Here is a 14,980-nt window from a genome sequence, read left to right on the forward strand (position 1 = left end):
TATATATATATACACAGTATATAATGCTATGGATGAGGCCAGTATGCTGAGTCGCTGCTCCTATATATATATATATATATATATATACACAGTATATAATGCCATGGATGAGGCCAGTATGCTGAGTCGCTGCTCCTATACATATATATATACAGTATATAATGCCATGGATGAGGCCAGTATGCTGAGTCGCTGCTCCTATACATATATATATATATACAGTATATAATGCCATGGATGAGGCCAGTATGCTGAGTCGCTGCTCCTATACATATATATATATATATATATATATATATATATATATATATACACAGTATATAATGCCATGGATGAGGCCAGTATGCTGAGTCGCTGCTCCTATACATATATATATATATATATATATATATATATATATATATACACACAGTATATAATGCCATGGATGAGGCCAGTAAGCTGAGTCGCTGCTCCTATACATATATATATATATACAGTATATAATGCCATGGATGAGGTATAATGCCATGGATGAGGCCAGTATGCTGAGTCGCTGCTCCTATACATATATATATATACAGTATATAATGCCATGGATGAGGCCAGTATGCTGAGTCGCTGCTCCTATCTATATATATAATTGTCTAAGGGTTTTTCCGTCTGTCTGTCTGTCTGTCTGTCCTGGAAATCCCGGCTCTCTGATTGGTCGAGGCCGCCAGGCCTCGACCAATCAGACACCGTCACAGCATCAACGTAGAAATCCCGCGTCTCTGATTGGTCGAGGCCGCCAGGCCTCGACCAATCAGCAACGGGCACAGCGACGATGATGTCATAAAGGACGTAGACATCCCGCGTCTCTGATTGGTCGAGGCCGCAACGGGCACAGCGACGATGATGTCATAATGGTTGCCATGGCGACGATGATGTCATAAAGGTTGCCTCGACCAATCAGCGACGGGCAAGTCTGCCGCAAATTCTGGAATCATCATTGTCCATATATTACGGGGACATGCATATTCTAGAATACCCGATGCGTTAGTCCTCCTGACACTTCTGTATTGATCAGTCCTCCTGACACTTCTATATTGATCAGTCCTCCTGACACTTCTATATTGATCAGTCCTCCTGACACTTCTATATTGATCAGTCCTCCTGACATTCTATATTGATCAGTCCTCCTGACACTTCTATATTGATCAGTCCTCCTGACATTCTATATTGATAAATCCTCCTGACTCTTCTATATTGATCAGTCCTCCTGACACTTCTATATTGATCAGTCCTCCTGACACCTCTATATTGATAAATCCTCCTGACTCTTCTATATTGATCAGTCCTCCTGACACTTCTATATTGATCAGTCCTCCTGACACTTCTATATTGATCAGTCCTCCTGACACCTCTATATTGATCAGTCCTCCTGACATTCTATATTGATCAGTCCTCCTGACACTTCTATATTGATCATTCCTCCTGACACTTCTGTATTGATCATTCCTCTTGACACTTCTATATTGATCAGTCCTCCTGACACCTCTATATTGATCAGTCCTCCTGACACTTCTATATTGATCAGTCCTCCTGACACCTCTATATTGATAAATCCTCCTGACTCTTCTATATTGATCAGTCCTCCTGACACTTCTATATTGATCAGTCCTCCTGACACTTCTATATTGATCAGTCCTCCTGACACCTCTATATTGATCAGTCCTCCTGACATTCTATATTGATCAGTCCTCCTGACACTTCTATATTGATCATTCCTCCTGACACTTCTGTATTGATCATTCCTCTTGACACTTCTATATTGATCAGTCCTCCTGACACCTCTATATTGATCAGTCCTCCTGACACCTCTATATTGATCAGTCCTCCTGACACCTCTATATTGATCAGTCCTCCTGACACTTCTATATTGATCAGTCCTCCTGACACTTCTATATTGATCAGTCCTCCTGACATTCTATATTGATCAGTCCTCCTGACACTTCTATATTGATCATTCCTCCTGACACTTCTGTATTGATCATTCCTCTTGACACTTCTATATTGATCAGTCCTCCTGATATCTCTATATTGATCAGTCCTCCTGACACTTCTATATTTATCAGTCCTCCTGACATTCTATATTGATCAGTCCTCCTGACACTTCTATATTGATCAGTCCTCCTGAGACCTCTATATTCATCAGTCCTCCTGACACCTCTATATTGATCAGTCCTCCTGATACTTCTATATTGATCAGTCCTCCTGACACTTCTATATTGATCAGTCCTCCTGACACCTCTATATTGATCAGTCCTCCTGACACCTCTATATTGATCAGTCCTCCTGACACTTCTATATTGATCAGTCCTCCTGATACCTCTATATTGATCAGTCCTCCTGACACTTCTGTATTGATCAGTCCTCCTGACACTTCTATATTGATCAGTCCTCCTGACACTTCTATATTGATCAGTCCTCCTGACACTTCTATATTGATCAGTCCTCCTGACACCTCTATATTGATCAGTCCTCCTGACACTTCTATATTGATCAGTCCTCCTGATACCTCTATATTGATCAGTCCTCCTGACACTTCTATATTGATCAGTCCTCCTGATACCTCTATATTGATCAGTCCTCCTGACACTTCTATATTGATCAGTCCTCCTGATACCTCTATATTGATCAGTCCTCCTGACACCTCTATATTGATCAGTCCTCCTGACACTTCTATATTGATCAGTCCTCCTGATACCTCTATATTGATCAGTCCTCCTGACACCTCTATATTGATCAGTCCTCCTGACACCTCTATATTGATCAGTCCTCCTGACACCTCTATATTGATCAGTCCTCCTGACACTTCTATATTGATCAGTCCTCCTGATACCTCTATATTGATCAGTCCTCCTGACACTTCTATATTGATCAGTCCTCCTGATACCTCTATATTGATCAGTCCTCCTGACACTTCTATATTGATCAGTCCTCCTGATACCTCTATATTGATCAGTCCTCCTGACACTTCTATATTGATCAGTCCTCCTGACACTTCTATATTGATCATTCCTCCTGACACTTCTGTATTGATCATTCCTCCTGACACTTCTATATTGATCAGTCCTCCTGATATCTCTATATTGATCAGTCCTCCTGACACTTCTATATTGATCAGTCCTCCTGACACTTCTATATTGATCAGTCGTCCTGACACTTCTGTATTGATCAGTCCTCCTGACACTTCTATATTGATCAGTCCTCCTGACACCTCTATATTGATCAGTCTTCCTGACATTCTATATTGATCAGTCCTCCTGACACTTCTATATTGATCAGTCCTCCTGACACTTCTGTATTGATCATTCCTCTTGACACTTCTATATTGATCAGTCCTCCTGACACTTCTATATTGATTAGTCCTCCTAACACCTCTATATTGATCAGTCCTCCTGACACTTCTATATTGATCAGTCCTCCTGACACTTCTATATTGATTAGTCCTCCTAACACCTCTATATTGATCAGTCCTCCTGACACTTCTATATTGATCAGTCCTCCTGACACTTCAATATTGATCAGTCCTCCTGACACTTCTATATTGATCAGTCCTCCTGACACTTCTATATTGATCAGTCCTCCTGACACCTCTATATTGATCAGTCCTCCTGACACTTCTATATTGATCAGTCCTCCTGACACTTCTATATTGATCAGTCCTCCTGACTCTTCTATATTGATCAGTCCTCCTGACACTTCTATATTGATCAGTCCTCCTGACACTTCTATATTGATCAGTCCTCCTGACACTTCTATATTGATCAGTCCTCCTGACACTTCTATATTGATCAGTCCTCCTGATACCTCTATATTGATCAGTCCTCCTGACACCTCTATATTGATCAGTCCTCCTGATACCTCTATATTGATCAGTCCTCCTGATACCTCTATATTGATCAGTCCTCCTGACACTTCTATATTGATCAGTCCTCCTGACACTTCTATATTGATCAGTCCTCCTGACACTTCTATATTGATCAGTCCTCCTGACACTTCTATATTGATCATTCCTCCTGACACTTCTATATTGATCAGTCCTCCTGATACCTCTATATTGATCAGTCCTCCTGATACCTCTATATTGATCAGTCCTCCTGACACTTCTATATTGATCAGTCCTCCTGACACTTCTATATTGATCAGTCCTCCTGACACTTCTATATTGATCAGTCCTCCTGACACTTCTATATTGATCAGTCTTCCTGACACTTCTATATTGATCAGTCCTCCTGACACTTCTATATTGATCAGTCCTCCTGACACTTCTATATTGATCAGTCCTCCTGACACTTCTATATTGATCAGTCCTCCTGACACTTCTATATTGATCAGTCCTCCTGACACCTCTATATTGATCAGTCCTCCTGACACTTCTATATTGATCAGTCCTCCTGACACTTCTATATTGATCAGTCCTCCTTACACTTCTATATTGATCAGTCCTCCTTACACTTCTATATTGATCAGTCCTCCTGACACTTCTATATTGATCAGTCCTCCTGACACTTCTATATTGATCAGTCCTCCTGACACTTCTATATTGATCAGTCCTTCTGACACTTCTTTATTGATCAGTCCTCCTGACACCTCTATATTGATCATTCCTCCTGACACTTCTGTATTGATCAGTCCTCCTGACACCTCTATATTGATCAGTCCTCCTGACACTTCTATATTGATCAGTCCTCCTGACACTTCTATATTGATCAGTCCTCCTGACACTTCTATATTGATCAGTCCTCCTGACACTTCTATATTGATCAGTCCTCCTGATACCTCTATATTGATCAGTCCTCCTGATATCTCTATATTGATCAGTCCTCCTGATACCTTTATATTGATCAGTCCTCCTGACACCTCTATATTGATCAGTCCTCCTGACACTTCTATATTGATCAGTCCTCCTGACACAGCCTCGACCAATCAGCAACGGGCACAGCGACGATGATGTCATAAAGGACGTAGACATCTCACGTTTCTGATTCAGCGACGGGCACAGTATCGACGTAGATGTCATAATGGTTACCATGGCGACGATGATGTCATAAAGGTTGCCTCGACCAATCAGCGACGGGCACAGTCTGCCGCGAATTCTGGAATTATCATTGTCCATATACTACGGGGACATGCATATTCTAGAATACCCGATGCGTTAGAATCGGGCCACAATCTAGTCTATATATATAATTGCCTAAGGGATTTTCCGTCTGTCTGTCTGTCTGTCCAGGAAATCCCAGGTCTCTGATAATGCCATGGATGAGGCCAGTATGCTGAGTCGCTGCTCCTATACATATATATATATATATATATATATATATATATACAGTATATAATGCCATGGATGAGGCCAGTATGCTGAGTCACTGCTCCTATACATATATATATACAGTATATAATGCCATGGATGAGGCCAGTATGCTGAGTCACTGCTCCTATACACATATACAGGTCCTTCTCAAAAAATTAGCATATAGTGTTAAATTTCATTATTTACCATAATGTAATGATTACAATTAAACTTTCATATATTATAGATACATTATCCACCAACTGAAATTTGTCAGGTCTTTTATTGTTTTAATACTGATGATTTTGGCATACAACTCCTGATAACCCAAAAAACCTGTCTCAATAAATTAGCATATTTCACCCATCCAATCAAATAAAAGTGTTTTTCAATAACAAACAAAAAAACCATCAAATAATAATGTTCAGTTATGCACTCAATACTTGGTCGGGAATCCTTTGGCAGAAATGACTGCTTCAATGCGGCGTGGCATGGAGGCAATCAGCCTGTGACACTGCTGAGATGTTATGGAGGCCCAGGATGCTTCAATAGCGGCCTTAAGCTCATCCAGAGTGTTGGGTCTTGCGTCTCTCAACTTTCTCTTCACAATATCCCACAGATTCTCTATGGGGTTCAGGTCAGGAGAGTTGGCAGGCCAATTGAGCACAGTAATACCATGGTCAGTAAACCATTTACCAGTGGTTTTGGCACTGTGAGCAGGTGCCAGGTCGTGCTGAAAAATGAAATCTTCATCACCATAAAGCATTTCAGCCGATGGAAGCATGAAGTGCTCCAAAATCTCCTGATAACTAGCTGCATTGACCCTGCCCTTGATGAAACACAGTGGACCAACACCAGCAGCTGACATGGCACCCCACACCATCACTGACTGTGGGTACTTGACACTGGACTTCAGGCATTTTGGCATTTCCTTCTCCCCAGTCTTCCTCCAGACTCTGGCACCTTGATTTCCGAATGACATGCAAAATTTGCTTTCATCAGAAAAAAGTACTTGGGACCACTTAGCAACAGTCCAGTGCTGCTTCTCTGTAGCCCAGGCCAGGCGCTTCTGCCGCTGTTTATGGTTCAAAAGTGGCTTTACCTGGGGAATGCGGCACCTGTAGCCCATTTCCTGCACACGCCTGTGCACGGTGGCTCTGGATGTTTCCACACCAGACTCAGTCCACTGCTTCCTCAGGTTCCCCAAGGTCTGGAATCGGTCCTTCTCCACAATCTTCCTCAGGGTCCGGTCTCCTCTTCTCGTTGTACAGCGTTTTCTGCCACATTGTTTCCTTCCAACAGACTTACCATTGAGGTGCCTTGATACAGCACTCTGGGAACAGCCTATTTGTTGAGAAATTTCTTTCTGGGTCTTACCCTCTTGCTTGAGGGTGTCAATGATGGCCTTCTTGACATCTGTCAGGTCGCTAGTCTTACCCATGATGGGGGTTTTGAGTAATGAACCCGGCAGGGAGTTTATATAAGCCTCAGGTATCTTTTGCATGTGTTTAGAGTTAATTAGTTGATTCAGAAGATTAGGGTAATAGGTCGTTTAGAGAACCTTTTCTTGATATGCTAATTTATTGAGACAGGTTTTTTGGGTTATCAGGAGTTGTATGCCAAAATCATCAGTATTAAAACAATAAAAGACCTGACAAATTTCAGTTGGTGGATAATGAATCTATAATATATGAAAGTTTAATTGTAATCATTACATTATGGTAAATAATGAAATTTAACACTATATGCTAATTTTTTGAGAAGGACCTGTATATATATATATATATATATATATATATATATATATATATATATACAGTATATAATGCCATGGATGAGGCCAGTATGCTGAGTCGCTGCTCCTATACATATATATACAGTATATAATGCCATGGATGAGGCCAGTATGCTGAGTCGCTGCTCCTATACATATATATATATATACAGTATATAATGCCATGGATGAGGCCATTATGCTGAATCGCCGCTCCTATACATATATACAGTTAGGGCCAGAAATATTTGGACAGTGACACAAGTTTTGTTATTTTAGCTGTTTACAAAAACATGTTCAGAAATACAATTATATATATAATATGGGCTGAAAGTGCACACTCCCAGCTGCAATATGATAGTTTCCACATCCAAATCGGAGAAAGGGTTTAGGAATCATAGCTTTGTAATGCATAGTGTCCTCTTTTTCAAGGGACCAAAAGTAATTGGACAATGGACTCTAAGGGCTGCAATTAACTCTGAAGGCGTCTCCCTCATTAACCTGTAATCAATGAAGTAGTTAAAAGGTCAGGGGTGGATTCCAGGTGTGTGGTTTTGCATTTGGAAGCTGTTGCTGTGAGCAGACAACATGCGGTCAAAGGAACTCTCAATTGAGGTGAAGCAGAACATCCTGAGGCTGAAAAAAAAGAAAAAATCCATCAGAGAGATAGCAGACATGCTTGGAGTAGCAAAATCAACAGTTGGGTACATACTGAGAAAAAAGGAATTGACTGGTGAGCTTGGGAACTCAAAAAGGCCTGGGCGTCCACGGATGACAACAGTGGTGGATGATCGCCGCATACTTAATTTGGAGAAGAAGAACCCGTTCACAACATCAACTGAAGTCCAGAACACTCTCAGTGAAGTAGGTGTATCTGTCTCTAAGTCAACAGTAAAGAGAAGACTCCATGACAGTAAATACAAAGGGTTCACATCTAGATGCAAACCATTCATCAATACCAAAAATAGACAGGCCAGAGTTAAATTTGCAGAAAAACACCTCAAGAAGCCAGCTCAGTTCTGGAAAAGTATTCTATGGACAGATGAGACAAAGATCAACCTGTACCAGAATGATGGGAAGAAAAAAGTTTGGAGAAGAAAGGGAACGGCACATGATCCAAGGCACACCACATCCTCTGTAAAACATGGTGGAGGCAACGTGATGGCATGGGCATGCATGGCTTTCAATGGCACTGGGTCACTTGTGTTTATTGATGACATAAGAGCAGACAAGAGTAGCCGGATGAATTCTGAAGTGTACCGGGATATACTTTCAGCCCAGATTCAGCCAAATGCTGCAAAGTTGATTGGACGGCGCTTCATAGTGCAGATGGACAATGACCCCAAGCATACAGCCAAAGCTACCCAGGAGTTCATGAGTGCCAAAAAGTGGAAGATTCTGCAATGGCCAAGTCAATCTCCAGATCTAAACCCAATTGAGCATGCATTTCACTTGCTCAAATCCAGACTTAAGACGGAAAGACCCACAAACAAGCAAGACCTGAAGGCTGCGGCTGTAAAGGCCTGGCAAAGCATTAAGAAGGAGGAAACCCAGCGTTTGGTGATGTCCATGGGTTCCAGACTTAAGGCAGTGATTGCCTCCAAAGGATTTGCAACAAAATATTGAAAATAAAAATATTTTGTTTGGGTTATGTTTATTTGTCCAATTACTTTTGACCTCCTAAAATGTGGAGTGTTTGTAAAGAAATGTGTACAATTCCTACATTTTCTATCAGATATTTTTGTTCAACCCTTCAAATTAAACGTTACAATCTGCACTTGAATTCTGTTGTAGAGGTTTCATTTCAAATCCAATGTGGTGGCATGCAGAGCCCAACTCGCGAAAATTGTGTCACTGTCCAAATATTTCTGGCCCTAACTGTATATACATACAGTATATAATGCCATGGATGAGGCCAGTATGCTGAGTCGCTGCTCCTATACATATATATATATATATATATATATATATATATATATATATATATATACAGTATATAATGCCATGGATGAGGCCAGTATGCTGAGTCGCCGCTCCTATACATATATATATATATACATACAGTATATAATGCCATGGATGAGGCCAGTATGCTGAGTCGCTGCTCCTATACATATATATATATATACTAGATTGTGGCCCGATTCTAATGCATCGGGTATTCTAGAATATGCATGTCCCCGTAGTATATGGACAATGATGATTCCAGAATTCGCGGCAGACTGTGCCCGTTGCTGATTGGTCGAGGCTGTGTCAGGAGGACTGATCAATATAGAAGTGTCAGGAGGATTTATCAATATAGAGGTGTCAGGAGGACTGATCAATATAGAATGTCAGGAGGACTGATCAATATAAAGGTATCAGGAGGACTGATCAATATAGAAGTGTCAGGAGGACTGATCAATATAGAAGTGTCAGGAGGACTGATCAATATAGAATGTCAGGAGGACTGATCAATATAAAGGTATCAGGAGGACTGATCAATATAGAAGTGTCAGGAGGACTGATCAATATAGAAGTGTCAGGAGGACTGATCAATATAGAAGTGTCAGGAGGACTGATCAATATAGAGGTATCAGGAGGACTGATCAATATAGAAGTGTCAGGAGGACTGATCAATATAGAAGTGTCAGGAGGACTGATCAATATAGAAGTGTCAGGAGGACTGATCAATATAGAGGTGTCAGGAGGACTGATCAACATAGAAGTGTCAGGAGGACTGATCAATACAGAAGTGTCAGGAGGACTGATCAATATAGAAGTGTCAGGAAGACTGATCAATATAGAAGTGTCAGGAGGACTGATCAACATAGAAGTGTCAGGAGGACTGATCAATACAGAAGTGTCAGGAGGACTGATCAATACAGAAGTGTCAGGAGGACTGATCAATATAGAAGTGTCAGGAGGACTGATCAACATAGAAGTGTCAGGAGGACTGATCAATATAGAGGTATCAGGAGGACTGATCAATACAGAAGTGTCAGGAGGACTGATCAATACAGAAGTGTCAGGAGGACTGATCAATATAGAAGTGTCAGGAGGACTGATCAACATAGAAGTGTCAGGAGGACTGATCAATATAGAGGTATCAGGAGGACTGATCAATACAGAAGTGTCAGGAGGACTGATCAATACAGAAGTGTCAGGAGGACTGATCAATACAGAAGTGTCAGGAGGACTGATCAATACAGAAGTGTCAGGAGGACTGATCAATCCTCGACCAATCAGACGCGGGATTTCTACGTCCTTTATGACATCATCGTCGCTGTGCCCGTTGCCTGGATGTCTTCCTGGAGCAGAACAATATTGTATCATACAATTATTAGGTTCTGTAGAAGGACGTAGATCTGGGTATTTATTATGATGGAATATAGGCTGAACTGGATGGACAAATGTCTTTTTTCGGCCTTACTATGTTACTATGTTACTATGTTACTATGTTTTATTGGTCCGTATAGGATTTCTGAGGTTTTCAATCCTGTGTCTTTTCGTCTGACCCTCCCAGACTCATTTTCCATACATAATGTATTCCATAGGTCGTTGTTGCGGAGATACGTGGCACCTATGGTTCCATCTGTTGATCCTCCTGCCCCGGTTTTGGTGGAGGGGGAATTGGAGTATATTGTGGAGAAGATTTTGGATTCTCGTGTTTCTAGACGGAAACTCCAGTATCTGGTTAAATGGAAGGGTTATGCTCAGGAAGATAATTCCTGGGTTTTTGCCTCTGATGTCCATGCTCCAGATCTTGTTCGTGCCTTTCATGTGGCTCATCCTGGTCGGCCTGGGGGCTCTGGTGAGGGTTCGGTGACCCCTCCTCAAGGGGGGGGTACTGTTGTGAATTTTGTGGCTGAATTCACTCCTGTGGTCACAAGTGGTACTGCAGCTTCTGAGCTTCCTCCCTCAGGTGTTCTGGTGAGCTCGTTGGCTGCTTTGTTATTTAACTCCGCCTGATTCTGTCTTCCTTGCTCCTTGTCAATGTTCCAGTGTTGGATCTGAGCTTCTGGATCTTTCCTGTGGCCTGCTGCTCTGCTTAGATAAGTGCTTCTTTGCTTTTGTTGCTACTTTTTCTGTCCAGCTTGTCAATTCGTTTTGCTGGAAGCTCTGAGACGCAAAGGGTGTACCGCCGTGCCGTTAGTTCGGCACGGTGGGTCTTTTTGCCCCCTTTGCGTGGTTTTTGCTTTAGGGTTTTTTGTAGACTGCAAAGTTCTCTTTGCTATCCTCGCTCTATCTAGAATATCGGGCCTCACTTTGCTGAATCTATTTCATCCCTACGTTTGTCTTTTCATCTTGCTAACAGTCATTATATGTGGGGGGCTGCCTTTTCCTTTGAGGTATTTCTCTGAGGCAAGTCAGGCTTGTTTTTCTATCTTCAGGCTAGTCAGCTCCTCAGGCTGTGCCGAGTTGCATAGGTAGTGTCAGGCGCAATCCACAGCTGCCTTTAGTTGTGTTTAGGATAGGTTCAGGTATTGCGGTCTACAGAGATTCCACGTCTCAGAGCTTGTTCTATTGTTTTTGGGTTTTGTCAGATCACTGTATGTGCTCTGATTTCTGGCACACTGTGTCACTGGATTGCCTTCATAACAGGGAGGAGGTCCATCGGTTCCCAACCCCGCTTTTGTCTTTTTTCTTTTTTCTTTTTGTTTTTGAGTCTTTTTTTCAGCCATATGTAATATATATAAAAAAAATTTTTTTCAAAGTTTTTATTACTTTCTCTATCTTTCCGGTTTTATATTTGCTCTGGTTGCTCATCATTACAACACTATATCTCATTTACTAATCTGACATCTACGTGAAGGGTTTTCTGGAAGAATGAGACACTATGAAAATCAATACTCCGCCGTTGGTATGATAAGAATGTGGACTGTGTAAATATGCACATTACCTTTATGAAAAGGACAGCATCCACAGGGAATGTGCTGATATGCACTATTGCGGATGTTTTGAACCCAGAGCTGGTCTGACTAACAAAGAGCTCATTGGGGTTATTTGAATCGCGTCTCTGATCATGTGATCAAGAGACGATTGTGACGTGTTTGGGTCAGGGTACGGCATGTAATCATCTAAGGGAAATGATGGGCGCACCCCCCTAAATGTCCGCCTACTCAGGCTTTACGGCACCATTAAGCACAGCAATATGTGCGGCGCTATTTGCGTCCCCGAGAGACCGGAAGTGACTTTCCGATAACCGGAAGCACGCGGCCCGGAGATACACATGGCGGTTACGTCACCCTGAGATGTGCAGCGCGCGGGCGATAGAAACCGGAAATGAGTTGCCGGTAGCCACGCACGCGCTGCATGGAGGAAGCATACGAACGCTATTTAAGACAGGTAAAGGTCATATGGACTAGCAACGCTCGTATATGTGAGAGAACATATGTCATCACTCCCCTGATGATTTGAAAAAAGAAACGCGTCGGGAGACATAGACCTCTGCCGGGATTAATGATAGTACGGCATGATCCGCATCGAAGTCCCGGAAAACTCTGAGGGGGGCACCGCTGAGAGCATTGGTCCCACAGGATGAGTATAAACTGAAACGCTGCTAAAATATTTATCCACGCATAGACACCTTTTGAACATATGCCTATGTGCACCAATTTTCTGAGGCATATATGTATTCTGGTGCTATTGGTGGGTTGAATCTAAGAGGTTGGGGTGCGGCCCGCCTTCTATTACTTGCTGAGCTTGCTCATCTGTTGTTGTAGCACCATATGGGTAACAATGCCTGTAACATATGAGTGATCTACAAACATTGTTCTATTTGGTTTTTATCTGTAATCTGTTGTGTGTTTTTTGTGGTCGTTCTCGGCTTTTTTAAAGCACTGGCACTTTTGTTTCACTTTTGGTTTTGTTCGTGAGTTTTATTAGTACTAAAGTAAAAGTTAAGTTTTAATATTTACCCTCTAACCCGCTGCTAGACTGGTAATTCAGTACTACAATGGACATAGAGGTCAGCGCACATACAGTGACCTGGCAATAACCCAAAAAACAAGAACGAGCTCTGAGACGTGGGAACTCTGTTGACCGCAATCCCTAATCCTCTCCAACCATACTAAAGGCAGCCGTGGATTGCGCCTAACGCTCCCTATGCAACTCGGCACGGCCTGAGAAACTAGCTAGCCTGAAGATAGAAAATAAGCCTACCTTGCCTCAGAGAAATACCCCAAAGGAAAAGGCAGCCCCCACATATAATGACTGTGAGTTAAGATGAAAAGACAAACGTAGAGATGAAATAGATTTAGCAAAGTGAGGCCCAACTTTCTGAACAGAGCGAGGATAGGAAAGGAACTTTGCGGTCAACACAAAACCCTACAAAAACCACACAAAGGGGGCAAAAAGACCCTCCGTACCGAACTAACGGCACGGAGGTACACCCTCTGCGTCCCAGAGCTTCCAGCAAGCAGAAAAAAACAAATAGACAAGCTGGACAGAAAAAAACAGCAAACAAATAGCAAAGAGGAACTTAGCTATGCAGAGCAGCAGGCCACAGGAACGATCCAGGAGGAAACAGGTCCAATACTAGAACATTGACTGGAGGCCAGGATCAAAGCACTAGGTGGAGTTAAATAGAGCAGCACCTAACGACTTCACCACATCACCTGAGGAAGGAAACTCAGAAGCCGCAGTACCACTTTCCTCCACCAACGGAAGCTCACAGAGAGAACCAGCCGAAGTACCACTTGTGACCACAGGAGGGAGCTCTGCCACAGAATTCACAACAGTACCCCCCCTTGAGGAGGGGTCACCGAACCCTCACCAGAGCTCCCAGGACGACCAGGATGAGCCATATGAAAGGCACGAACAAGATCGGGAGCATGGACATCAGAGGCAAAGACCCAGGAATTATCTTCCTGAGCATAACCCTTCCACTTAACCAGATACTGGAGTTTCCGCCTTGAAACACGAGAATCCAAAATCTTCTCCACAATATACTCCAACTCCCCCTCCACCAAAACCGGGGCAGGAGGATCAACAGATGGAACCATAGGTGCCACGTATCTCCGCAACAATGACCTATGGAATACGTTATGTATGGAAAAAGAATCTGGAAGGGTCAGACGAAAAGACACAGGATTAAGAACCTCAGAAATCCTATACGGACCAATAAAACGAGGTTTAAACTTAGGAGAGGAAACCTTCATAGGAATATGACGAGAAGATAACCAAACCAAGTCCCCAACCCGAAGTCAGGGACCCACACAGTGTCTGCTTTTAACGAAACGTTGAGCCTTCTCCTGGGACAAAGTCAAATTGTCCACTACATGAGTCCAAATCTGCTGCAACCTGTCCACCACAGTATCCACACCAGGACAGTCCGAAGACTCAACCTGCCCTGAAGAGAAACGAGGATGGAACCCAGAGTTGCAGAAAAACGGTGAAACCAAGGTAGCCGAGCTGGCCCGATTATTAAGGGCGAACTCAGCCAAAGGCAAAAAGGACACCCAGTCATCCTGATCAGCAGAAACAAAGCATCTCAGATATGTTTCCAAGGTCTGATTGGTTCGTTCGGTCTGGCCATTAGTCTGAGGATGGAAAGCCAAGGAAAAAGACAAGTCAATGCCCATCCTACCACAAAAGGCTCGCCAAAACCTCGAAACAAACTGGGAACCTCTGTCAGAAACGATATTCTCTGGAATGCCATGTAAACGAACCACATGCTGGAAAAACAATGGCACCAAATCAGAGGAGGAAGGCAATTTAGACAAGGGTACCAAATGGACCATCTTAGAGAAGCGATCACAGACCACCCAAATGACTGACATCTTTTGAGAGACGGAAAGATCTGAAATAAAATCCATAGAGATATGTGTCCAAGGCCTCTTCGGGACCGGCAAGGGCAAAAGCAACCCACTGGCACGAGAACAGCAGGGCTTAGCCCGAACACAAAT

At 42.7% G+C, this 14,980-nt stretch overlaps 1 protein-coding gene across 1 annotated transcript in view; it reads right to left on the reverse strand.

Annotated features, from left to right (window-relative positions):
* The window catches only part of LOC138653136 (uncharacterized), a 52,993-nt gene extending 40,688 nt beyond the window's left edge, over positions 1 to 12,305 (reverse strand). The window contains exon 1 of the mRNA XM_069743208.1: positions 12,278 to 12,305. Coding sequence (XP_069599309.1) covers positions 12,278 to 12,305 — 28 coding nt within the window. The remainder of the gene's footprint in view (positions 1 to 12,277) is intronic.
* Positions 12,306 to 14,980: the final 2,675 nt, after the last annotated feature.

This window comes from Ranitomeya imitator, unplaced genomic scaffold (assembly GCF_032444005.1).
Source record: "Ranitomeya imitator isolate aRanImi1 unplaced genomic scaffold, aRanImi1.pri SCAFFOLD_444, whole genome shotgun sequence".
In the NCBI taxonomy this organism is placed as follows: Eukaryota; Metazoa; Chordata; class Amphibia; order Anura; family Dendrobatidae; genus Ranitomeya; species Ranitomeya imitator.